This window comes from Cimex lectularius, unplaced genomic scaffold (genome assembly GCF_000648675.2).
Source record: "Cimex lectularius strain Harlan isolate CLEC.00 unplaced genomic scaffold, Clec_2.1 scaffold36, whole genome shotgun sequence".
Lineage (NCBI taxonomy): Eukaryota > Metazoa > Arthropoda > Insecta > Hemiptera > Cimicidae > Cimex > Cimex lectularius.
The window spans coordinates 1,946,614-1,974,265 of record NW_019392648.1 but is presented as its reverse complement, the minus strand read 5'-3'; the positions used below and the strand labels follow the sequence as shown (position 1 = coordinate 1,974,265).

The following is a 27,652-nucleotide window of genomic DNA, read 5'->3' as shown; positions in this document are numbered from 1 at the left end:
ACCGTCGTTAATGTGGTTAATAATTAATTAATATAATCTCGTTAAGGTTCATTACAGTGAAATTGAATTGTTAAAATTGTACAGTTTGTTCGTTTGTTTTGTGGACTTGTTCTAGGAAAAAAAACGCATTTTGATGAACATACCCTTAATGTTTTATAATAAACCTTTGATTATATTTCTATTAAATATATACTTGTTTTGTTACAACTGTATTCTCCTGGCGTAAATATTTGGTTGGTATTATGTTCAATATCGCTGTGCCTTCTGCGAGGTGATCGTCTTTACTAGTTTGATCAATACTGATCATCTCTGGTCCGCATATTCTCATCGGTTGTCTTTCCGCCGGTTGGCTTTCAACGGAAGACAATCTGTGTTTAAACGATGACAGTTTTGAACATCAACGGAAGACAATCTGTGTTTAAACGATGACAGTTTTGAACAATTGCACGCCTGGGAAAACGTTTTAATAAAAAGCCTTTAATCGATAAACATTACGTAATATAAATGATTTGAGGGCATGTTCAGATGTTAAATTGTTTAGCATTACTACAAAATCTGTTTTTACTGTTCTGGCCAAACCTGTCAATAAGTGAGAGATAGGAGTTTATTAAACATGGACGTATCATATTTTTATCTAATATTATTTGTATCCTGTACAGGAATCTGAGTACTGCAGGTCTCGGGGCCATCGTCGTTTAAGGCGCCGTGGATAGTCCTGGGGATGGGAAGAAAAGGCGAGCTCTGAGTAGTAGGTTTAGGATGGGTTGAAAGAGTGAAACTTAAGGAAGCGGGAACGGATCAATTCGTTCACTTAGGGAATGTTAAGTTCATTGTGGATAGTGAAGTTCGAGACATAGTTAGGAGTTTGGAGAATTCTTTTGAGGACTTTTGATTGGAATGCTTAAAGCCGTTGGATGTTAGATGGCTTGGTGCTACTCCACAGTTCCGCTCTGTGTCTAAGTAGGTCGAAGTAATGTTTTCTACAGTTAGTTTGTTCTTTACAGTCATGCCTGATTTCGGTGTTATAAGTCTTCGAAGTTGTCCAAATCGTCTATTTAGTTCTTGTCCCTTGAGCCTTGTGTGAGGATTCCAGTCAGTCTATTAAATATTTTACTTGTTCTGTTGTAATGTATAGACGTGGGCAAGGCTATTTGTTTTGCGTAAACGTAATTTGGGTTTGTCCTCGTTCAGTTTCATTTTCCACGTTTTCACTCTTTTTCTAAGAGCTCAAGATACTCCTGGATTGGAGATGGTTTAGATAAAAGTGCAGTCATCCGCGTAGGTTGTAAGGATGGTGTAGGGACGACGCCGAAAATATAAATCATATACAATCACATTTAGGCAATATTATATAGCGGTTAGTATAATAAACTGGTTTTATTCCATATTTAAAAAATGTCTCAGTTGGTGGATTTCACTCGTTGGGTCATGTCCACATGCATTTTCGGATTGGTTATTTTTTTTTTTACAAGCCCTAGATATGGGCAATCAAACTCATTAGGGTACTCTGGTCTTTCAAGCAGAAATACATGCCATCAACGCTTTTGCACTAGAAAATCTTAAAAGAGGTTACATTGGCCTCATAAGATCTGATAGCCAAACGGTTATTAGAGCGTTAGATTGTAAAAAAATCACATCAAAATTCGTCAGTGAATGTATCCAAAATCTCCAAAACCTGGGGAAACACAACAGCCTGATGATATCTAGGGTGCCAGGGCACAGAGGAATTTTGGGTAACGAAAAAGCAGACACAGTGGCCAAAGAAGGACCTGCCAGACCATATTTAGGCCCTGAACCTATACTTGGATATCAAAAACAAATATAGAATCCTCCATCGCAGAATGGATCCAAACAAAACAAAAGGAGAAGTGGATAAACTCTAGTAGCGGTAGACACAGTAAACCTCACCAAGACTGGCAAACTGACTGCTGCAATTGGAGAGGGCTAGACGCAGAGAAGAGCGTTAGGTCTATTAACCGTCACTGGCATCTGAGAAAACATCTACACAACATGGCCATATATCACGATGATGCCATCTGCAGATTATGCAATGAGGAGGAGGAAACCTAACATATAGAAAAAATCTAGGGAATGAAATTGTAGCAGCGACAGTTAATAACCTGATACTTCTAAGAAGAAGGATTGAGTCTGTTGCATTGAACTAGGGAACTAGGAAAGTACAATAAGCCAGAAGACTGAAGTGCCTGGGTAGCACAAATCCCGCTTCCTAGTATCCTCGTTACCATTACCATTTAGGTGATAAAGATGGAGTATCATCCACGTAGGTTGTAAGGATGGTGTTGGGATGATCACCCCGAATATAAATCATCATCTAAAATTAAATATAGCCAATATTATATAACAGTTAGTATAAACGGTTTTATTCGGATTGAACAAGGTCCATATTTAATAAAGGTTTCAGTTGGTGGATTTCACTCGTTGGGCCGTGTCCGCATGCAAATGAACGAAGCTTAAGCGATGAATAATTACGGAAACCGCGGCGGTCGCACTAAATAAACCGCTCTGCGCAGTCAGATATAGGATGGTAATTTAAGGAATGTCCTTATCAACGTGTCCTGTGTGGCTTATCCGTTCTAGTAGCACTTTGTAACGATGATGGGGGCTTTATAAATCGATACCGCCAGTTTGCTCCACCAGCATCCAACGTCGTGAGGAGAAAAGCCCTGAACGGTTTTTTAAAAGCTCAGCCTTAATAAAATTGTCTTATAATTGGACTTTACTGCACTTGTAATGATCATTTATAAGGATTTTTGAAGGAGGGAGATTTTGATTGCGAACCTCTCTCATTTGAAAGAGGGAACGACCTTAATTAGGACGAAGGGTTCATTCTCCAGGGTTATCCTTGAAATGTGGCCTAACATCCTGCACGCTATTTATATTTCATTAATTTAATGGCAAAGAAAGGAAAGGAAATTTCTTTAAAAACAGTCTTTATTTACAATTAAATAATAGTTTTTTTACATGCTGTTATTATTTAATGTATAATGTAATTGTTGTAGAGGAAATTTGCATTAAACCTTATAATTAATTTTTTATTAAGATTTAACGTCTGTAGTTGTATTTATTGTTCATCCCTAGAAACCTCACAATTCTGCATGGCCCACGGTAATGCATTTCCAAATCTGTAACATACCACACTTACAGTTACTTATAAATAAATTCTAATAGTTATGTAAGTATTTTAAACGGTGATTTGAACAACAGGCGACTTAAAAATGTAGATTTGAAATTTACTGTAAAATGGGTCATCCCCCGAACACTTCGGAGAGGGGTTTTCCTGATGTAATTTATTTTTATTTCCCTTGACGTCCATGAAAAACTTTGCCCTTCGCCCTCTTGATTATATACTTTTATCATTAGAAAAGGGCGTATTTCTTAAAGGACCATGTCAACCACCCTGATTACAGCTTCTTTCGGCATGGCAAAGTTAATAAATCAATATACATCTTTGTACAAACTAAAATTTTGTATACAATAGATCTTTCACTCTTCCGCGATTGCTCCCCCCCCCCCCAGTTGATCCCTAGAGGATCGTGGGAATCCTCGACAAACAGGAAGAAGAAGATGATGATAAAATAGAAGACAATCAGGAATGGACAATAGAAATTTTGAAGAACTTTGCAATTAGCTTAAAAGTTGAAAGACAAAATCATAGCTTATGATTGAATACTGGAACGAAGGATCAACACGACTGCTAACTCAAACAGGGGACCCTCTCCAACAAAATTTCAGCAAATGAAAAACCAGAAAAAGTAGCCTCATACAACAATGTTCTTTGAGAGTGCTGAAAGAGTAAACTTCGCTAATTCATCACTATCTACTTCTAACTTTGCAATTTATTTGACTTTTTTGTAATTGTTATCTTTTTTTAGGCCTCAAATAATTTTTCGAATTTGCTTCGATGTCATGCATAGGTGGCATACGTAGCACCAAGTACGTATTGTTTCCCTGCATGGAATAAAATTTTAAATTTATGTATGTTACCGTACATGGTATTTTTCTGGTGAAAAACCTGAAATAAGTTCATACATAACATTTTCGAAAGGCATGCAGAAAGACTGGTATGTGGACAGGAGAACATGCTAGAAAGCCTGAAATTCGAGGTGTTTCTTGTCATCTGAGGTTCTCGTTATTCGCAGTGATGCTTGGTACGCATATCCTCGCTAGTTTGGTTTGTAAGGCGCGACCGTCAGTGGTTTTTTTTTCTTGGTAGCTTTCCTTTTGTAATGTTTGTGTAAACTACTTTCTTTAAGAAAACAGATAGCCAGGGATATAGGCAGGGTGAGGCAGCTCTCATTTTTACGAATTTCTCCTGTGACAAAAAAGACCCAGACGACTGGTTGAAACGCATCTTATGAGGCCAAAAGAGCGATATTAGGCGCACCTGGGCGAAAGGAGACGTTCAAACTACACGCTCATCACCCAGAAAATCTAACAGTTTATATTTACAACCTCATATATGAATTTCCATTGGTTCTGATAGGTTGCATCAATGATTTGTGCCAGTTCTAGTTTGCAGTTAATTCGACTATAACGTCCTTCATCCTGCAAGTTATTTCAAACCCCATTTCCTTTGGATCGATATTTTTGGATAAAAGAGATTTAAAGAGAAACGAAGTACCTCCATTAGTCATTTTGGTGCATTGTAGGCTGCATTTGTTTTGGTATGTGATACCGTCTGTACCACAAACTGGCATGTTCTCATCCATGCAGAGACAGTGATGTTCTGGGCCCTGAAATATAAACGTTTAATAAATATTAGTAATGCTAACTACCAGTTAGGTCGTTTCCGATAATTTTCGGTCTGTCTTTACTCGCTGGTGGGTTTGTGTAATTTCTGTTTAGTTTAGTCCACTTTACACGAAGAAATGATCCAAATTCATACAGGTCTACTAGTGAAGATAGTCTGAAAAGTTACGAAGATAGGCAGACCAAAAAGGATAAGAAGCGACCAAAATTAAAGATCATAAGAGGAAATTTTGCTTTTTTAATGTTACTTACCGCTAACCCATTTTCGCACGGTCCTACTTTTACCATTTTAAGAGCTGAAAATAAATTATTTCTGTTAGAATTTTGCCAATTTATAGTTGTATATACTTGATTGCTTGGTTTAATTTTTTTTAAAATTCTTACAGTTGTTCGTTCTTTGGTGGCATTTCAGCACACAAAGGTTTGCGTAAGTCTGTTCGTCTGAGCCGCAAACGGGGCTGTATCCCAGCGAGCAGATACACACCTCACCTGGATAAGACTGGAAATTTTCATAATTAGAAATACATCTCTCAGATGTCTTGTCACTTGGATAAAATTAAAGGTGGAAGAACACGACAAGAGAATGACAGGCAAAAGACTTTGTCAAGTAAATCTGGCTATAATGTGTAGAGATTAGTGACCGTTAATCGATAGTTATTCGGATATCGTGAGACCGACCGCATTTCACGATATCTGAATAACTATCTGGCTATAATTTTCAACAGACCTGCACCAATAAAGTCGAAAATCTTTATGGTAGGTCTGTTAAACTACATTGCTTGCTTAATAGGCATACAAATATTGGGAGTGGCAGAAGAATAGAAAACCGATGTACACGTGAAGGTATCTATGGACAAAGAAAAAATAGATCGTGACACTTGTGGGGGGTCTGTCTTTTTAGCTACTTTAACAACAAACCTACAAAGTACAAGGTTTACCTTGTAACCAGTAAGGAGGAATAGAACACTCCCTTTCGAAAAATTTGGGCAATTAAACTCTGCCTTTTCTTAAAGCTGTTCCAGTGAAGTTTTGCTGTTTTGTTCTTCACTAAACAAATAGTTTTTTTTAAAAATATAGGTTGATAAAAAAATTGAGATTTTGTGAAACTTTTGCATTCGGGAACGGATCAGTTCGTTGACAAAAGGAATGCCGAGGTCGTTGTGTTTAGTGAGGTTATTAACATAGTAAAGAGCTTACAATTAATTAAGGTTTTTAGTCGAGATGAAAAAAAGTTAACGGCACGAGCGGGATTCGAACCTACGATCTTCGGCTAGATACGCCCTGCTCTATCACTTGAGCTATCGTGACCTCGATCCACTCGGACATCAACTTCCTATCTCAACCTCACCTTATGAGTTTCCCTCCTTTTTGCCATTTTTCAAATGTCGTGTAATCGGTTTGGATTCTCGACGACAATTGAAATGGCCACGGAGAGCTTTAGTGAAGTGTACTTCATATTAATTCTTTAAATTCACTAATTTCGTAGTCCGCTTGACCAATTAAATCATTACTAAAAACCTTAATGAATTCTAGTGATTTAATTGGTCAATCGGACCACGAAATTAGTGAATTTAAATAGTAAAGGGCTTTGAAAATTTGTCTGAGGACTTTTCATTGGAAGGATTGGATTCGCTGAATGTTGGATGGCTTGGCGGAACCCCACAGTCCCACTAATTGTCCAAACTGGTCGCAGTAAAATCTTGCATAAGATTAGTTTGGTTGTTAACGGTCAAGATGGATTTCGGCTTTAGACGACTTCGTTTCTCCAAGTCCACGCCAATCTGCTGTCTAGGTACAGTCCTAAGTGTTTGAGTTGAATGGCGGTATCCCTTTGTTATTGATTGTTTTTTTAAACGTGAATGTACACTGTGTATATATTTCTTCATTCAGTATTCTCATCCACTTTTTGCACTAGTCTTCGATAAGCTCAAGGTATTCTTGGATGCTGGAGGAATATTGGGTAGGATTCGAGATAGAGGGCAAAATTGTGGTATCTTTTAGGCGATGAGGATGGTATTAATGTGTTCAGGTAGGTTAGCAGTATAAATAATAGGAAGAAACCCTGCGGGGCGCCGGCTTGTGTTGGTCTGATTTGCGGGAACTAGTTTCTCCCACCCTGAAGCAGTGGTCAGGATTTCAGGATAAGATACTAAGGAGGGGAAAGAAGCGTTTTTGTTTATAAAACATGCCCAGGTGCCAGACCCTAAAAGTCTGTGCTACGTCTAGGAATGCATCCAAGCGATACTCTTTGTTCTCTAGAGCAGGGGAGATGGATGTACAGTGAATGAAAAACTGTTCAAAATGAACGTATGCTGAGTATATTTTTCTTAATTTAATCTTGCCTCCAATTTATGCTGCTCCTACGCCAACATCCTGGGTGTCTGCGTCTTCCCACATCGTTTCCCCCTTACCCATGACTTGGAGTACCTTAACTGGCGGTCTGGGTTGTTTCCCTCTTCACGACGGACGTTAGCACCAATCTTCGATAAGCTCAAGGTGTTCATGGATGGTGGACGTAATTTGGATAGGATTTGAGTTTTTTATGGCCTTACGAACTTTGCATATTAGCCAAGGAACTTTATAATATATAAAGCGTGTGTATTTCTTGGAGGGGGGGATGTGTGATAAAAGGGCTGAACGCGAGGTGGGAATCGAACACACGACCGTGGGGTTTACGTGCTGAGAGTCTATCACGCATATAACCACACGGCTACCTTGGTCCCCGAGGACAAAATAGCGGTAGCGTTCGCATAGGTGGTGATAATGATATCAGTGTGTATAAGGAAGGTATAAAGGATGGTACCAAAAATGCTCCCTTGTGGGACACCGGCTTGTAACTGTCTGACTTCCGAGAACTCGGTACTGCACTCACTCTGCAGAAGTCGGTTAGAAAGAACTTCACGATAACATAATAATGAATGGGTAGGAAGCGATTAAGTTTATAAAACATGCCCGGGTGCCAGACCCTAAAAGCATGTGCTATATCTAGGAACGCATCCAAGCAATACTCCTTGCTCTCTAAAACAGGGGAGATGGTGTCGACAACTCTAAAACCAGTTGGATCGTAGAATGACGTGGACGAGCATTAATCTAAAGCATTGGAATCTATCTCATCAGCTGAGGTAATTAAGAGTAATGCAATGATGCGTGTATTTTGTACACATTGTACTTACTTCAAACGTTTTCTTGCATCCGTTGTTCGCTACTGCGTACAATGCTGAAAATGGAAATTTTTAGTTTTAATTGTACTTTTCTTTCATAATTTCGTTTACTTACAATCGTCCTTGGCCTGAGCGCAGAGAAAATGACACCGATTTCGGTATATTTGGTTGTCAGACGCACAAATAGGATCGTACTCCATGTTACAGCCGCAATCCTTAAAACAAAAAAAAGTGGGGAAAATAAATTCCAGTCTTTTATTTTTTAAATTTCAGTATTAAGTTACCTGGGCGTTAGACGCTGCGAGAAGTGTGCTTACTAAATAGTACAAAGCTAGCATATTTAAGTTTGAGATTTCCGTGAAAATTACGATCTTACAACACTCGCCTTACTTCAAGTTGCGAAGGGAATAAAACGGGAATTCGCTGTTAATAAATATGTAATTCCCATTTTTCTTATCTAATCTCGGACCATTGAAATTAATTGATTTTTAACTGATTCTCTTCAAAACCTGCTGTTATAGATTTTGAAATACACCGACAAATAGAGTTTTAGATTACAAGAAAAAAGAAAGAAAAGAGAAAAAATACGTCTTTAACTGAGGTTTACTACCGTGAAAGTAAGGCCAAGTAAATTTATTAATACTTAACAAATACTAATTAATTTTTAGAAATTAAAAAGCTAATTAAACTTAGTACAATTTGTACTACTTGATACTTGCACTTTTTTTCGTTTATAATAAATGCAGTTTATAATGATAATCTATTCATCCGATCCAACTTTACGTAAACTTCTGTGCAGGAGAGTTTCCATTTCTTAAAACAGGAAAAGCTTTTGTAACATCTATAAAATCTCAATTAGGGAAATCTCTGTAAGAGTCGATGAATTAACAGATAAATATTACCTGTTGAAGTTTCGCTATTTGCTAACCTATTAATTAATTTTTCAATTAACTCTGTATTATGTAGGTTCTAATATTGAACTTGAGTAAGAGAAGGGCAGCTTTTGGACTATCGTAGATTTTGACAAAGGAATGGTAACTATCGATTCAAACTGTTTAGCAGATTGTTTGTGTAAAGATAATTGAAACTGCTTCGGTTGTGACCTAGGTTCCTTGTCAATTCTCAAGCTGTACTAAATTGGTGATAATTTTTCAATTTAAGTGGCATTATAGAAGCAATTTGTTTTTGACAAACATGGCTATTTTTTCTGTTTTTTCAAAATTTATGATATCCTATCTATAATCCAATGTTATTTATATTGGCAATATATTAATACTGTGCTATTTCGATCTCTTTGCCATTCTTATTAATTATAAAATGTTAGTCGCCCTAATCACCTAGTCGGTGTGTTGTGTGACCCAGATGAAGTTTGGTTCGTTGCGCCTCCCTACTTAAACCCAGATCGATCAGTGAATATGTCGAAACTCGTCTGAGAGATAAAAAAAAACAAAACAAGCAGACTAGACAGGAGAGAATCAAGGAAAACCTGGGAATTTGCGAGATGAATTTTGATAGGAAGGGGTAATCTGGATTTGGATATTCTAAATTGAGAATAATTGCTGGGTATTTTACAATAGCACACTTCTCGGCGAATAAAGCAAAACCTCTTCATAATGGGTGAAATTGGTGTAAAATACTGTAGTCCTGACTTGCTCCTGTGTGAAGCAATGGACCACCGCCTTTAAAAAAAGTTGGTTTTACGCTTTCAAAAAAGTAAAAATATATCAAACTTGGAAACCCAAATTCTTGCCCACTTGCTTTCAAACACACACAAATACGAGAAAATTGTAGAAATTCAAGATATCCACTTTTGCTTTTACCACACTACACCTCGTCATAGACGTTTTCCTTCACACTTCTGCCACTTAAGAGCAATGACCCTGTTCACTAAAAATACATTGGAAGAAACGAAAAACCGTAGTAGAAGACATTTTCATTCAAAATTTAAGGTATAGCACATTTGCTTGTACCACACAATACCTGGTCATAGACTTGCTCCTTCAGAATACTACCTCTTACGAACAATGACCATGATCCTTAATAAATAGTAGAAGACTTTTTCAAACGAAATTAAAAAAAGTGGTACCTTAGCTGCTACACTCTTTATCCAATTCTGTCATGGCGCATTTAGACTTTAGACTGTCACCTCTGTGATTCTTTTTTCTTCATAAAAAGTCGTTTTATACTTTTAACAATGTAAAAATTAGCGCAGTGCCTAGAGGTTAGGGGGCCGACTCGTATTTGCCAAACAGTCCTGGGTTCGAATTCTGGCACAGCACACGGTTTTTTAATTGAGTGTAGTAAGAAATATCCCTTTCCAGTCTAACAAACCATGTCGAGAGACGTAGTTGTAGAACTCTTTCATACTGATGATGAGCTATGAGCTCGAAATCCGGATCGTTGAAAGCAACTAACTGTGAGAAGGAGGTATCTTTTTAAAGGGATTGAACAACACACTCACTCCACCATTTATCATTTCTGTGAATGAAATATTGTAAAGTGTTTTGACCCCTTGTCCAAGACCTCCCAACGGGTAATTGGACCTCAAGCCCTCCTGTATGACAGGAATTACTTTACTAAAGTAAAAAGAAGAAGAAGAAAGTAAAGAGTACAAAAAGACATTCGATAAAAGTTCAAGTTAAGTTCCTACCCAGTGCTGCTATTAGGCTAATGAACTTCGTACGAGCAATGGCTCTGATCTTAGCTAAAATAATTTATACCTTGGAAAAAATTAAAACATTAGTAGAAGAAGACATTTTCAATAAAAATTCTAGAAATGGCACTTTGCTTCTACTACACTATGCATAGTCCTGGTCTTGCTTCTTCTGACTACGTCCTGTTATGAGCATGGCTCTGAAATTATAAGAAAACTTGGAAAAAAGTAATAAAACCTTTTGTAGAGCAATGGCCCAGATCCTTTCTTCTTTTGAAAAAGGAAAATCAAGGAATATCCCTTTAGCTTCTACCAAACTATATGTAGTCCTGACCTTCCACGTTCAAAGGAAAACTGTAGAAAAGGACTTTCCGATAAAAATTCACACCAAAACTAGTTCTTTTATTGTTTTCTCAGACTACAATATATTACGAGCAATGGACCTGAGCCTCCAGAAAAGACGTTATATTTCTTGGAAGAAACTTAGTATAGTGGAAGATGTGTTCAGTCAAACTTCATGAAATGTTCAAGTTTTTATCACTCAATGCCCAGTCATGACCTGATTCCTTACATCCTATCGTATTATTTATAAACATTATATCTATAAAGAAACTTAAAACTAGTAGAAGACATTTTCGATTTAAAAAAAAACATTCCATGGATGGCACTTTAGCTTCTGCCAAACTACGCCTAGTCCTCTCCTTGCACCTGCACTGTTATCTCCTAAAAGCAAAAGGTAGTTTTATTGTCTGGAAAAATGTAAAAAATGTAAAAGATTTTTAAATTCTAAATGGTTTTGTAGCTTATACTACACTATGCCCAGTCCTAACCTCGCTCCTTCATAGTACAACTTTTAAGCTTGAAAGTTGAAAACTAGCTGGACTTGTTGAAACAAAATTTTGAATAATACACCATGAAATTGTGCATCTGACCTCTGCCTAGTCATTAATCGTTGATGGGCTATATTTTAGTGTACACATAAATTTCTATTGAACTGGTGGGACGGGTCTTTTTGACACGATCATAATTACGAATGAGTCATTACATTCTTTTCAACGATCGAACTCGTTACATTCTTTTTAGTTAGTTCCCGCATAGTTCTTGATTTTCGTATCCGTCCCCACCCCCACGTTGGCCCAAAACGGACCAAAATAAAACTAGATTGTTTCAGCGGATAAAACCGTCCGACCATTCACTGCCCGTGGGCCAAGAAGCCTTTTCGAACAGACAGGGCGAGGGGTAATCACGATGATTCACCATCAGAGTAGTGAATGAGTAGGGAGTTCGTTAGAGCACGTGACCTTCCAACGTCATCCTTCTTCGGTTCGAATCGGTTTGTTAGTCAGACAGTGACTATCGTCGTATAAGTGTCGAATTTGTCTAGTCTTTCGTGCTTTTTTCCCTTTTGTGATAGTAAGTTTAATTAAGTGAAATTCGGGGCACAGGAACACACAGGATACTTATTTCAACACAGTAAGTTTATCCCTTTTTTTATTTTAATACTTAATATTTCATTTATATATTTTTTCTTTATTTTTGAATAGTTTCTATGTTAAATTGAACCAGAATTGTTCTATGTGATATATTAAAAATAAAGTCATAAAATGTAAAATATAAAATATAATGCATTTTGTGAGAGAAAAAATAATGGAAGAAGTGTTGGAATTCACCTCACTGACAATATTATCTTCTCATTATCACCCATTGTGAGTCACACTTTAAAGTACATCTTGTGAGTTTAATGATTTTCATTTTTATTTTGCTTTTGGTTTTATTAATCAAAGCCTGCTGACACGGTTAATGGGGCTTTATTTATCCTTCCTTAAATATAGATATAGCCAGTTTAACGTGTGTATAAATAAATAAGACAAGTTGCACAGCTTCGTTTATAAATATACAATGTGTGGAAAATGGGAGAATTTATTCTAAAAGGAAAGTAGGTTATTTTATTTTATTTTATTTTTATTAACTTGCCGATGATTTATAACTTATTGTGAAATTTTTGTTTTGTTTTTTGGCATCCAAATTTTTAAACAAACGTTTCTCTTAAGAATGTTCAGACAATTTGCATTTTGTGTACAATTTAAGTTTAAACATTCTACAAAAAAGGAAAATTGTTTTAAATAATTTTTCCAAAATTTATCGCCAGCAACTTTTCTTTTTTGTATTTTTTTGTATTATTTTTTTTTTTACTAGTTTCTCTTAAGCAATATTATTCTCCGTTATATTTTTATATATATTTTGTTTTCTAAATTTTACATATTACAATTGCAAATATATTATTAATGATAATGAGAACAGGTTAAACTTAGCATTATTGAAAACTAAATTTTATATATATATTTTTTTTTGTTTTCTAAATTTTACATATTTCTATTACCTACTATATTATTATTCGGAGATCGTGAGGCGGTCTGGTGTGACGTGGGTTTTACTAATGTTTCGATCTTTATTGAGATCATCTTCAGTGCCTGGGATTAATAAACATTGTCCGAATTTTACAAATACATTTAGGATTTGGAAAAAAACTTACGAATTTATAGAATGCTAACTAACTACATGTATTTGTAAATTTCAAACAATGTTTATAAATCCCAGGCCCTGAAGATGATCTCAATAAAGATCGAAACGTTGGCACGATAAAGAAAATGTTTTTCTAAAACTACGTCTCACCAGACCGCATCTAACGATTTTCGAATAATCATTGACTAACGGTCACTAAACACCACACATTTCTACTATACTATATTTAATTTAGTTTTTCAATAATGCTAAGTTTACCTGTTCTCATTATCATTAATAATATATATGCAATTCGATTAGTTTTTTGAAATATTTTTTGTCTAATATTATTTAAAAAACTTATGTATCATTTAATTTCAATTTATGTATATTTTAACCATTGTTTTACTTTTTCTTATAAGTTGGGGGAAAATACAATTTTCTTATAAATGGGCTCTGCGCCCGTATGTAAAATAAATATTCATTTAAGATATGTTAAAAAAAGTACACTTTGGTTATACAATTATAAATAAATACTACTTATGGTTAAAATTTCTTGGCTGTTTTTTCTGTTTTCGGTTTTGATAAATGGATTTGTTACTTTTCCCATTCGTAAAGTGAAGACCGAACACCAAAATAGTTCAATCATTGTGTTAAACTGAATATAGAAAAGAGAACCATGTTATGACTGTGCTCTATAGCTTTGGCCGGATTTTTTTATCATAATATGAAAGTTACGTGTTCAATTTTAAAAATTCGCTTATAATCGGACACTGCATAAATTTACAATTTTCTAGTGGATTTATACCGTAAATTTATTTTGGTACAAATCTCGCAATTTTCTGGTCGGGAGCCAATTAATTATGGGCGTAGAGATAAAATTAGCGTTTATGTATGTATTTATATTGTAATATGGTTTCTTAAATTTTTTAAAAATATTTATTTACACCTGTGCCAATTGCAGCGCTTATGTTTTTGATTGCATAAGATCTTCTAATGCAAAAGAAAACACCAACTGAACACAAAAAATATATAAAATATATACATAAAAAATGAGAATGTGGGTTTTTGTTTCTTCCGGCTTATTGCTCTTTAAGAATTACTAGGTCATTGACTGTCGTTGGTACAATTCTTTTCCCGGGTTTTCTTTGTATACAAAGTTTATGTTAGCTCATCGTTTTCGACACAAACGTAGAGGGCCATTTTGTTGTTACAAAAAACATACCCCCCCTCATGCGTCTTCCTAAGGGCATAATTCAAAATGTTCCTTTCAGTAAAAGTGTCATAAAATAAGTTCTAGAATTGAGTTGTACAATAAAAATATGATATTCTCTTTTAAAATAACAAATTTTTTAGTGTCATTTCCCAGTTAGATGAGAAAGTTATGTTAAATTTGATACCACGTGATTCTTAGCCAAAATTAACTTGGGGTTTGTATAAGACCATTTTTTGCCGATGTTAATTGTTTCCGAATTAAATGGGTGGACTATAGGAGTTGATACACCCTGCATAAGGTCTTAAAAATCCTCCTTTCGCCACTGTGTCTGCTTATTCGTTCCTCAAAATTCCTTGAGTCTTGGTGCCCAAGATATCATCAGGTTATTAATTTTCCCGAGATTTTGGATGCATTCACTGACTGATTTTGATGTGATTGTTTTATATGCTAATGCTTTAATAGCGGCTATCCAATCTTATAAGGATTTTTTTCTAGCGTTACCCCTTTAACTTTTTCTTAGGCACAAACATTAATATGACATGTTTTTCAGCTTGAAAGACTGATGTATACTTCCCTAATGAGTTTGATTGTTTCTAGAGGCTAAATTAGCTTTTTCTTGCTTCTTCCCGTATGTTTCCAATGGAGGTACGTTTAGCAGAGTTTCTAGTGTAATTGAGAGGGTTGTTTTCATCGTCCCTGATGAAAAATGAACTGCTCATTAGCACTTCTATATATTAGCGTTAATCACTTTTACTGCTACTTAGGAGGTAACTAGACCAGTTATTATCTGGAAGGGTGCTGGATAAAAGGTGTCTGACCTGATGGTTTGTGTGATAGTATAATTGCTTGTGAAACTTCTTGTAGTGGTTTTTCGTTATTTCAAGGACATATTACATATTAAGGTCATTGTGAATGGTAAGATTGAATACGTTGGAGTTTGAAACGTTTGTCGACCCTTAAAGTTCGATGTCATATATCCAAATGGGGGTCTCAAAATAGACATTTTTTTAAATAATTTCTTTTTATCATTTGTCCAGCAATCTTTTAAGAAGTCTGAAGCGTTTGTTTAGCTCTTGCCTTTTGACTCTCGTTTGAGGGTTCCATGTAAGCCCAACGTTGCGTAGTACGTTAGCTGGTGGAAGAAGGTTACTGTTTTAGTAGATGAGCACTCCTCAGGCAATGGGTGCAAATAGTAGGGGGTTCTTAGGAACACCAGGGTGGACGATCAGTCTCACCTTACATTACCCAGGAGGGAGTGACTCCAAGTAGCCTTCATTTGAGGTTGGACTCGTGGTTGGTGTCGTGGTTTTAGAATACCTTGTATTTTAGCTGGAGGGTACCGGCCGACCGGAGATAGAGCGCCTTCTATATGTCTCCTGGGTTATCAGAATGCTTTTGCAGGAAGCGACAAAACTGCCTTTTTTAATGGCACATGCATGGATTGAACTTGAAGTTCTTGGGTGAAAGCGACATGTTCACATTTTTGTATGTTTATTGTTACCTTCTACCGCTTGAACCACCACTCGAGGGATGTTATAGGGTTTGCAGGGTTCTGGTTGAGATCTTTGTGAGAACAAAGGTTGGCGCTATCATCCGCATGGGTGGTAAGGATCGCTTCGGGAGTAGGAATGTCCGGTATATATTGTGTAGACGGATACAATAAGATACTTTCTTGTGCGATACTCGGCTGATAAGGAGGGGCCACAGATGACCTGAAAGTATCTGTAGGATAGATAGGATTTTACATCAGATAGTAGGTAAAGGGGAGGAATCTCTTAAACTTCCAGAGCAGCCCCGAGTGGCATGCCCAACAAAGGGTTGCTTCTCATCTAGTAATACACCGAGCAGCACTCCTTTTGCTCAAGAGCGGTAGCGATTTTTACAACGGCACTACTGAATAGTGGAATGAGAATGTCTAAACCCAAACTCTTGGTCTGAAATAAGATGGGGGAGAATGTGTAAGTATAAGCAGTTTTTCCACCAGATGTTAAGTTTTATTTTGTTAAGTTTCTATTGTCTATTGCAGCAGGGTTTTTTTAGATAGTTCAATAAATAATGCTATCTCCTAAATTTATTTTTTTAACATAGATAAATAGAATTTTTCATTTCATCCCAAATTTATAATTTTTACTGTCTTATTAAAAAAATCTCTAAGTTTTCGATATACATCTCATATTGCGATATACAATTTTGTTTTCATTTCAGCCGCACTGCAGACTTATCTTTCATCTCTTTGGTACAAACTTTGACGTTTGAATTACTTTTTGAAATTAAAAGGCCGCAGGATGACAGCTCCTCTCTCTGTGGAGCACAAAACATTTAAAAAAACCACTCTGATATGTAATATTTCCAAATCAAGGAAAACGTCTTTCATCATCAGGTTCTCACTGATCCATTTAATTCAATCTCTTTAATCAATTTCGCATGTAACACATTTGCGAAGCTCGCCCCTTTGCCAATGTTTGTTACGTCAGTGTTACAGCTGCGAAGTCTACCTCAGACCGCAAAATATTACAATAATAATAAATAACTTATATCGTAATGTTTCTTCATTTAAAAACGATTTAGTAGAAGCTTGTGAAATAATCTGCAATAATAATAACGCTTTAAATAAATTTTATTATTAATTAAATAAAACCACCTTGTAGACCGTTAGTAACATATTCTAAACTTAAGAACCTCTCCGATTTACAAATAAATAGATAATAAATGTAACAATTTGTATCTTTTGATGTTAGCAATATTATAACGGGGTAATGAGTAGTACCAGGTCACGGAAAGATAAAAAAGAGAGGCCCATAGAAAGAAAAGAAAAGCAAGAAGACAGAAGAACAGAGTTACGTTTTTATATTGTCTTTCTTATTTATCGTGTGATTATTAGCGTAATGAAGTATGTGCTTAAATTAAGTTATCAATAGGCCTATTAGTCTCCCCTACTTTCTCCTGAAAATGATGGAGACAGTCATTGACCTGGGGGGGAAAATCTCCTCCTCATAAGCAACACTCTATCTCCGTATAATCTCGTACTGAAAATAGAAAACACAATTCAAAATAAAGAAATTGCCCTATGTGGTTTGATGAGCATTTGACATTATCTCATACATATCGATTAAAGACGCGGCGGCAGATAAAGGAATGGAACCATCGACTATACAATAGATACACGCCATGCTAATTGTCCGAAAATTAAAAAAACTAGAACTTGGGGGGGGGGGGTGCTAAAAACTAACGATACAACCACTTAGAGGGTGCCCCCAAGGAGTTCTATCGCCAACCTTATGAGCACTAATTATTCATTGCCTTGGAATCATTGCCTTGGCTCTTCCTGCTTAAATCCCTGACCGACTACTCCTTTTATTGCCAATCGTGTCCAGAGGACTGGCAAATGTGAAGATGCAGGACCTGATTGTTTTGTAAAACAAAGGACAAAGTCGACTGAAAAATGACATTACTTTTTGCTGGCAATGAAACGTTTTTCACGTCATTTTCAACTATTCAAACATTTTATCATTTAATTATTCAGAAATCGTGAGATGCGGTCTGGTGTGATGTAGGTTTCAGAAAAACATTTTCCTTTATCGTGCCAACGTTTCGATATTTATTGAGATCATCGTCAGGGTTCAAAGTGTTTGTTTTCTGTGTAATTGGGGCATTCTTGCGTGTCGTGTTGAGAATCACGCATCTCACGATTTCTGAATAATTATCGATTAATGGTCACTAACCACCACACACTTACCATCACTGGTAAATGACCACCGCACAAGCTGGCCATAAAAGCTTTGTTATGATGGTAAAAAGGCAAATTCGACCAATCTCTGGTCAAACTATTGAAAAAAAGCCTTAAACCATTGAAATGGTGTCGTCAGGAGAAAGGTCTAAATATAAGCCTCACAAAGGCAACCATTGTATCATTCTCCAGGAAGAAGAAGCTCAATTTAAATCTCTAGCTTTACGAAACCAATCGATAAAGCAGTCCAAAGAAGTTTCATAGCTAGTAGTTGATTGACCAGTGGTCAAAAAATACGCTTGCTGAACAATTCGCAGGTACATGTCCTTTACCTAGTTTATGAAAAGCTAACCTGGACCACGCATGTTAACGTATAAAGGTGGCTCCAGACATGCGGTATTCTCCGAATACCGATTGCTGCCGGACATTTGCCAATAATAGCGATGCTCGTCTTGGATTCGCTAAATAGCGTGCCTTTATGTAGATACATGCGGGTTCGTAAACTAAGGTAACTTCTTCCGGTTTGTGCGGAAACAGCGAATTCATATTTGCCGAGTGGCGTGCGAATCTTCAAAGTACTGCCAATTGTGATGGGCAACAGTAAAACTGTCATTGCTACAGCTGCGGTTTTTGTTTTTTCTATTGGATACAAACTCAGACACAGAGTACTGTTGCTCCCTCTTACTTTCGATCTAATGATTTGTGATTCGAAAGAGGAGCGTTCCAAATTATTGGTTTGGTACAGGTCGAGGAACTCCAAGACATGTGTTATGTTAGGCCAATCCATTCGTAACCGACGGAAACAACGCCATGATATTCTTTAATTAATACATCTTTAATAGTTAGGGCTCGTTTATTATTGAAAAATAAATAGCAGTGTTGTTCGATGATTACAGTTGATATGTTTCGAGTTCGGCTGCGGTAGACAGATATAGACAACAGAACGAGAGGGAGTGTGTATGAGGGAGAGAGTGAAGATTCCTGAATCCCATAAACAATAGAGTATTGCCAAATGGGGTAATGAGATATAGATTGTATTTCAGTTGCAAGTGTCCAAATGTTTGATGCAACGCGTTATTTGCGTGCCAGATTTTTACTATTAAATATATCCTGACTACTGGGGATGAGTGTTCGGTTATTCGCCGTGTAAATTAGTGTGCATTCCATTCCTTCTTTGGTGGGGTCTCCATGTGGTCTGTGGAGTGATGAACCTGTAATTTGGTCATTTTTGATTTGCCTTACCTCGCAGGTTTACTGTGGTGAGGCGCGTTTTCAGTTCATTTTAGTACTGGGCTATAAATACGTGGGATTGTGGGTACATTATGTATGATGTATTCTTTTATTTTACTATTTTTATTACTGATATTGGCTATATGTAACAAAATAATATAATAAAGGTAAACATATATATTTTATAAAGACACACATTTCATAAACATACATGTTCTCTTACTACATACAAATTTGCCACTTATTATTAACGCAGCTTATCTTACAATTTTCATAATATTTTTTTTTCGGCTTTTTTCGTAAAATTTGTTTCTGCGATATTCTGACCTAATTTTATCATTGTCTCATGTTTTCTGACTAGTTTTTGGTTTCTGTTTCAGGAGAATCAGAAGAAGCTCTTCTTGGCGGTCACTGTCAGGATTTAGACGCCCTAGTGAACAGACTAGAAGTAGTTACAACCAGACTAGAAGAGACTCTAGCTGCTATTCAGAAATTTCCTACCACGTTATCTTTCGGTAAGATTTTTGTCCTTACATCTAATTCATTAATGTTTGTATATTTCAAATAGTTATACGCGTTAGAGGCACATTATTCTCACAAATAAAAATTCAACGGCCTATCCTGAAAATGGTCTATATGCCAAAATTCTTCCGTTATAATAATGTGAGTTGCAAAACAGGCCAACGTCTTCGGGTCAGAGGGCGTCGAAAGATTAATGTGCGGCTAACTTTTACACCCCACCAGTCATAATTTATGGTCATATGAGAACCCGGTCGAAAGGTGACCTTAAGGATAGAATTCATACTATTTTATTAATAGATAGGCACAGTTTATGTCTATGACTCATCATTCTGTAACATTGGTTCTATTGTAATACACATATTATCTGTACATATCTAGATATTAAATCCGAAACTCTAAAATCAAAAAGTGATGTCAGTTATAGTGGTCAACTATTAAGCTAAACACAAACCGTAAAATCAATCCGGACTATTGTCCTCTACATTATTCTAAGGGGGACACTAGCTAGGGAAAAATCATTAAGGTAATTGGAATCAATTAAGAAATTTATTTAAAAAAAAAATTAGTTTCCTCGACCCTAGCCTTCAACCCTAAGGCCTGAGGAAGGAGATAACTTATCTTAGTTCGTTAAGAGATGCCAAAAAATAAGGGTGATAGTAGACTTATAAATGGCGTAGAATAACGGATTTTCTCACACCGTCCACAAGAGACGATTTTTAAAAATAAAGTCTTGAGAAAAGATTAGGGATGGTTAGGGAGAAAAGATAAAATTGTCTGAAAAATTAGTCGTCTACCGAAACCCTTTCAGCCCAATTGATAGACGTTACCCTGGCGCACGGTATTCTGATGATGAAGAAGAGGAACCAGGCTTATTAAATGAACAAAGTTGAACAATGAAACAAAGTGAACAAAAAGTTTTCCCTCTGGTTAGACAATAATAAGAGTGCGAAGTTAAAATTGCGTAAAACCAATGTTAGGGCAATATTAATTAATGATAAATATGTTAAAATGAAATGTAATTGTTTTAAAGGGCTGATGATGCTCACAAAGTAACTTCTATCAACAGGTGGAACTTTTAACATTGGGCAAAACCAGTGAGTTAATACAATATTAACTAACTACAAAAATTTAAAAATTAATGTAACTGTTTTAAAGGGCTGGTGGTACTCTCAAAGTGAATGGAAAGCTTTCACACTTGTTTTACACAACGTTAGTGCAATGCTAATTAATAATAAATAAATAAAGATTAATGTAATTGTTTTATATGGCTCATGATGTTCACAAAGTGAACGGAATATTTCCCAAGTAAATGGACTGCTTGGACTAAAGACCTGTAATTTTAGTCCCTGAATACATGATTTTGTTTACATAATCACAATGCATAATTAATTTTATTTTGCTTTTGAATAATTATATACACAACTCTATTAAATATAATGTAAATAAATATAACAACGTAAATATTGATTTAATAAAGTAAATTTACATAATTAATAATGTTAAGAGCGTTGGTAATAAACCGGTATTTTATATTAATTTTAGTGCAGGTTATTTCATTTTATTTGTTTGGTTTGGCACCCGGGCCTCAAGTGGAAGCTGAATTGCATCCCACCGAATACCACTCACCTTATCCTAAAATCGGACCTGTCTGGCCGTTACTTAAAAGTTAGTCAGGGAAAGCGATATCCTCTTTCTGTCCTAGCTAAGCTGTCGTCCCGCAAGGGAGCATTCTTGGACCTCTCCTTTACACGATATTTACTGCTGGCATTACTATCTTTCCAGAAACAATTCTCTCCTCTTTAGATGACAAAACAATGATCCAGGTCACCGCGTACCTTCGAAACTATTTTACAATGGCTCGACGTTTGGTACAAAATTTGGAAAATTGAAATAAATCCAACGAAGAGGCATTACATTAACTTCTCACTCAGACGTATAACATTATCACCTATTTACTTTAATGGGATTTCACTGCCCCCTGCCGAACACATATATCACTTGGTACTCTACCTGGACAAATGACTCACTTGGAATCCGCACACAAGATTAAAACGAAACAAACTAAACAGACGATTCAAACCGTTATCTCCATTACTCGTTAGGCGATCAAAATATCCGCCTAATTGCAAAAGATTAATATATACCATGGTTCTCAAACCTACGTGGACTTGTGGTATCGAACTACGGGGGTCAACTACGGACTATTTATACAGATTTATCAAAAGCTTTTGATAGTGTGGATCGTCTCATCCTGGTCAAAAAACCCAAAAAACTAGGTGTGTAAAAACCCTCTTGGGATGGGTGGACTCCTTTTGTCTGAGGGGTCTTTTGTTGTAAGATTTGGTAAAGGCTTATGGAAACTTGTCCACGTACGATCTGGTGTGCGGCAGGGTTCTCATTCTGGTCCCTCATTCTTGTTTTATTATTTTTTTAATAACGTCGCCTCTGCTCTCATTAATTCTTCATTTTCACTGTTAGCAGAGAATTTGAAAATTTATCTCCCTGTCGAATCGTTAAATGATTGCATTCTCTTACAAAATGACTTCAGACGCTTTTGGCTTTGGTGGACGAATAATAATTTCAAACTAAACGAAAAATGTAAGATTTTGAAGTTCTCCAAGAAAAAGATCATTCACGATCACGACCAATTCGTTTATAGTATTGAACGTTCTCGCATTGATGAGGTAGACATTATTTCGGATCTCTTTTTAATAAGAATTGTGATTTTCGGGACCACATCCATGCCATTAGGAATAAAGCGTTTAAAAATTTAGGATTCGTACTCAGGCAAACTGTTGACTTCAAGAACCCTTTGGCAATAAATTACTTTATCAATCACTGGTGCGCAATCACATAGAATATGCCAATGTTGTTTGGTCGCCGGGTTTAGATGGGTGATGATAAAAACGGTACAGAGAAAGGCCATGAAATACCTGCGTTACAAAATATGCAATCACAGGAAGTACCATCATTGCACCTATGAAGACTTGCGCTAGTAGGCATGGATTCTCTGGAAGATAGTTGAGTTTTGGCTTCCGTCATGTTTCCGTGGAAGATCCTAAAATAATTTTATTGACTACCCGGAGATATTATCTTATATTGGCTTTGGCGTTCCGCAGCATCAACTACGGACTCATGAATTATTTAGTACTTCACGGCACAGGACCAAATACCGGGTTAGTCTTCAATCTCCACAGCTGTGCATTACATAAATAAATTCGATATCAGTGCGGACCCCTTCTCCTCTTCCTTTCGGATCTTTAAAAAAATAGCTTTAAAATGTAATTTAGGGTTTATTTATTACTTTTGTCGTGTTATTTATTAATCTATTTATAATGTTGATTTGTTTGTTAAAAGTGTTGGCCCTTCTTTGCTTTTATTTTTATGTCTTTTACAATAGTTTATATTGTAATAAAAGGAAACATGATTTCTACAAACTATCGTCATTTATATTCCTAGAGAAATGATTAAAGGCACTTGCAGCATATTGTACATTACATTCGACGACTTCGGACCTCCAGTTTATATTGTAATGATTGATTTATTGTATTGCTTGACTGTCCTATGCTTGGGTAATTGACCTGTTTGGACTGTAAATAAATTAAATAAAATAAAAACTAAGCATTTCAACGCCCAACTCATCCAAAGATTCCAATCAAAAGTCCTAAGAAAAATTGTTAACCCTCCTAATTATGTACCAAACCTCACCCGAGACCTTAATATTCCCTTTGTTCCAGAAGTAGCGAAGAGCAATTATAAAAAATTCAATCCTTTTCTCCACCCGACCCAATGCCTTGGTCCTCAGCTCAGTTCCACTACCATCCCAGATAATACTCCCCGTCGACTGGGACCCACTAAGTGACGAAGAAATTTGAAAAGTGGACGTATTTATTTTTTCTAAAGAAGGCTCACCACTGAGTGATTTCTCCTCATATGTTGTCAATTTTATTCTTGTAATATTTTTACTGTTGTAATAGTTTTACAGATGTAAAAATCAATACAAAAGAAAAGAAAGTTTGTTTGAATATACATTATTATTAGAACGATTACTTCAATTATTAAATTTGTCATATTTTTATAAACAACTTATATTTTTTAGATGTATTTACTTGAGGTTTTCTTTTGATTCTTGTAAAATTAAAGATGAGATGATGGGTTGACCTGCTGTTGAACAACTTGGAAAAAAGGATCTTCGATGAGGTCATAACAGAACGACAATTCTTTAAGTCGTCATCATCAGGGCTTTAACACGATGAGTATTGAAATACATCTTGAGAAAAAGAAACTGCATTTATAATAAGATTATTTAAAATTAGGTGAAGCTCAGTATCTCGGTTAAAATATACATATTATAGTAGATGCCTCTTTTTTTCTTTTTTCTTTTTTAATTAATTTTTTCAGGTACATTTGAATATCACAGTTTAAAATTAATTAAGTTTTTTTAAATATAAATTGTACTACTTATAGATAACTTAAATTAAAGTGCGAATTTCTACCACAAGGCAGAGACATGACGTTTGTGTGTCATTTATATTAAAAAAAAACAGCTTAATTAATTCTTAACTGTGATAATCAAATGTACCTGAAAAAAGTATTTTAAAAAAAGAGGCATGTACTATAATATGTATATTTTAACCGAGATACTGAGCTTAACCTAATTTTAAATAATCTTATTATAAATGCAGTTTCTTTTTCTCAAGATATATTTCAACACTAAACAAATTAAAGCCCCTGATGATGACGATATATAATCGTCGAAAGCTCGGCAAAAACTTAAAGAATTATCGTTCTGCTGTGACCTCACCGAATGTCCTTTTTTCCAAGTTCTTTCAAAATTGTTCCTTTATAAATTTCTCACGAAGAACAAATTGGATTTTAACAAAAAGGTTTTAACATAATGCCGCTTTAAACCAAAGTTTGATTTGCTTGATTTTAATAATATTGTTTTCATGTTTCAACAAAGGGGAATATTGTGAATTTCAACTAGAAAATTGCGTTTGCGTTAGCAATTTGTAAAAGAAACTTCCGTTAGTCATTGTTCCAGGGTGTCAACGACCCGGAAACGACGTCGGCTCTTAATTGCTAATAATTAAAAATATGTATCATTACAATCGTTTAATTCGGATTTAAACAAGTTACATGCATGTTAGCCACGTTTTCCAAGTGTATGCCAAGGAGGGGCGCCGAAGTTTCGAAGCGAAACGGTTTTTCACCGAACGTTACACTCGAGTGGTGAATACACAATCGTACGATGGCACGATATCGAGGTTGTTAAAAAGAGTTCATACGGTGCAGTTTAAGTATAGATGAACTCGCCGCTTGGATAAACGTACAAGGCTTCGTAGATCAAAGGAATTATTCATATGGGGCTGTACTATCAAAGATTCAGACCGAAAGTTCAGAAAGGTTCTTTTCCTTCAAGATTAGATTTTCGACTTGGGTCCTTTATTCTGTGTACTACAATAGAAGATGCTTGAAAACAAGCGGCCAAACTAAACACCTTATAGACAAAATGTGAATAAATATAAGATGGCTCTCTCTTTTTGGTCTATATCATCTTTTAATGTGATTTTACCAGGCTTTAAGAATCTGTTTTGAGTGAAAAATTCATCAAAAATATATTGGCGCAAAATGATCAGCATATAAAGTTATTATTCTGCATATGTAATGTTATCCTCCAAACCACTCACTTTCCTCTCTTACGGAAATATTCCATCGACATTCTCATAACTAAAACTCAACCCAATCAGCCTTCTTCTTGCAATATCCCAAATCATCGAAAGACTCATTTTAAAGCGTTTAATATCCTCAATCCTTTTAGTGACTAGGAGTTTTTGGTGGCCCTGATAAGGGCCGGTGTTGTTTTGTAGCGTTGGGACGATCGAGGCCGGGACCGTGTGTGTGTGCCGTTGGTAGTTGTCCGTGACCGAGAGAACCGTTGTCTGAGGTCAAGGGCTATGAGTCGGTTGATTCTGCTGCGAAGAAGGGACTCTGGTGCAGCAGGTAGTCAAGTGCAGCAGTTGGCCAGTAGCCAAGTCGGCAGTGTTGAAAAGGCGAGTTCCAGGCTATTGCTGCGAGTACCCTTGCTGTCGTTGTCGGTGCTCCATTAGTGATTGGCGAGAGCTCGTCGGGTAGACGAGTCTCGAGACTCAAGGCGTGCAATGAGATCTCGCCGGGGAGACGAGTCTGAAGTCAGTGGGGCAATGCCCTTGCTTATATACGAAATAGCTCTACTCTGATTAGACCATTCCAGAACTGGTAGCGACACCTAGCGGGTACTGTAGTAACTGCAGATGGCCACTTCATCCTCATTCTCCATTCTCACCAGTTTGGCTTCCAACATCCTCATTCCAAGGAGGATCCATCAAGGTTCGAGAATTATCGACACCATCTCCTCTGCTCTAAAGAACAGAGTATTGTTTGAGTGCGTTCTTACAGGTACAAAGCACAAGCTTTTGATATGGTATAGGTACCTAGGCTAGCTTTATAAACTTAAACGCATCCTACCCACTCCTTATTACCTTATCCTGAAGTCCTTTCTAACCGACCACTGCTTCAGAGTGAGGTGCGGCAACTAGTTCTCAGAAATCAGACTGATACAATCCGGCGTCGCACAAGGAAGCATTTTTGGTTCCGTCCTGTACATCATTTGTACTGTGGACCTACACGTACATCCCAGTACCATTTTTACCACAAACGCGGGCGATACTGAAATCCTATGCAAATCTCCAGCATCCAAGAATACCTTGAGCTTATGTAGTATAGTGCAAAAAGTGGAGCACAAGACTGAATGAGGAAAAATGATCTCGCTGGTTACATTTGAAAAAAAAAAAAAATTCTTGCCCTTCACTGTACATCAACAACAAAGAGAATACCGATTTCCGGTCCTTAGGGTAATTTCTAGACAACAGACTGACTTGGAATTCCCACATAAGAGACAACTTAACATAAGACATGGACAACTACGAATAGGTTATGACCTAAATCTGTCTTGACCTAAACTCAACTAACCTTATAACTTAACTGCGACCAATTTGGACATAAGGAGTGGAACCTTAGGGGTTCTGCCAAGGCATACAGCGCATCCAATCCTTCCAAACAAAAGTCCTCAGAAAACTCGTCAGAGCTCGTTAGTACGTCACTAACCTCACTATCCAGAACGACCTCAATATTACATTTTGCAATGAACTGATCCGTTCCTGATTCTAAACATTTCACATCAACCTCTGAATCCATCGTACCGCTCAAACCTTGTACATATTCCACCCCGAGAACCCGGCACGTTGCTTTATCGACGATGGCATCGAGACCTCCTTGCCTCTTAATCCCTCACACTACCGTCAGCATTGGCTGGTTTCTCATGGGCTGTGTGGGGTGCAGCATTGGCCTTAGTTTTCGTGCTGAGACCGTGTGAAAAAACCATATTAGGATCTCATATACTGATGTATATGCTACGTGTAAAAATTTTAAAAATTATTTTGCATTCTTTGGCAAATACGGCATAAAGAAAATGCGCATCAGTGAGTGATCTAAGACTATGCGTCATTTCTGTTTTTATAAAGACTATTACAAAAATATCCTTGGCCAAGTAAGTCATGGGTTCTCAGGTTTAAAGCCAATCTAATAAATACTGCATGTTCGGTTATTCGTTTAACAAACTTTGCCAGTAGATTCTAATTCAAATTGGAACCAAAAAATCCTAATTAACTATGGTCCGAATCTCAGCAGTTTCTGATTATTTCACTTTTTCTGATTTTTTTTAAATTTCGCGACCTTGTTTCGAATAAACAATGATAACAACCAAACTAAAAGGTTTTGGACAAATCTTTTGAGACCATTGAAAATTACGTTAAATTTCCAATAAAATGTAA

At 36.3% G+C, this 27,652-nt stretch overlaps 2 protein-coding genes across 3 annotated transcripts in view; one reads left to right on the top strand and one right to left on the bottom strand.

The window, feature by feature from the left end:
- LOC106668472 (adenylyl cyclase-associated protein 1) overlaps positions 1 to 27,652 on the top strand; it is a 64,722-nt gene that overhangs the window by 18,493 nt on the left and 18,577 nt on the right. The window contains exons 1-2 of one of the 2 annotated variants that reach the window (XM_014397274.1): positions 11,597 to 12,057; positions 19,640 to 19,774. The gene's annotated coding sequence lies outside the window, so the exon portion shown is untranslated. Of the gene's footprint in view, positions 1 to 11,596; positions 12,058 to 19,639; positions 19,775 to 27,652 lie in introns of those variants that run through there. The other variant, XM_014397275.2, reaches the window with a different exon arrangement.
- Positions 2,935 to 8,353, bottom strand: LOC106668473 (thrombin inhibitor rhodniin-like). The gene is made up of 7 exons (XM_014397276.2): positions 8,216 to 8,353; positions 8,047 to 8,146; positions 7,944 to 7,987; positions 5,155 to 5,269; positions 5,023 to 5,066; positions 4,643 to 4,754; positions 2,935 to 3,143 (listed from the first exon to the last, which is right to left on the bottom strand). The coding sequence occupies exons 1-7, from the start codon at positions 8,267 to 8,269 to the stop codon at positions 3,064 to 3,066; spliced, it is 549 nt and encodes a 182-aa protein (XP_014252762.1). The 5' UTR covers positions 8,270 to 8,353; the 3' UTR covers positions 2,935 to 3,063.

What these genes read in the sequence shown, in the direction of transcription:
- LOC106668473 (XM_014397276.2), bottom strand. Translation starts at nt 8,269, where the DNA reads ATGCTAGCTTTGTACTATTTAGTAAGCACACTTCTCGCAGCGTCTAAC. An exon ending in TCGCAGCGTCTAACGCCCAG is followed by an intron (nt 8,147 to 8,215) that starts GTAACTTAATAC and finishes TTTTGTTTTAAG; the next exon opens with GATTGCGGCTGTAACATGGA. An exon ending in CGCTCAGGCCAAGGACGATT is followed by an intron (nt 7,988 to 8,046) that starts GTAAGTAAACGA and finishes TTCCATTTTCAG; the next exon opens with CATTGTACGCAGTAGCGAAC.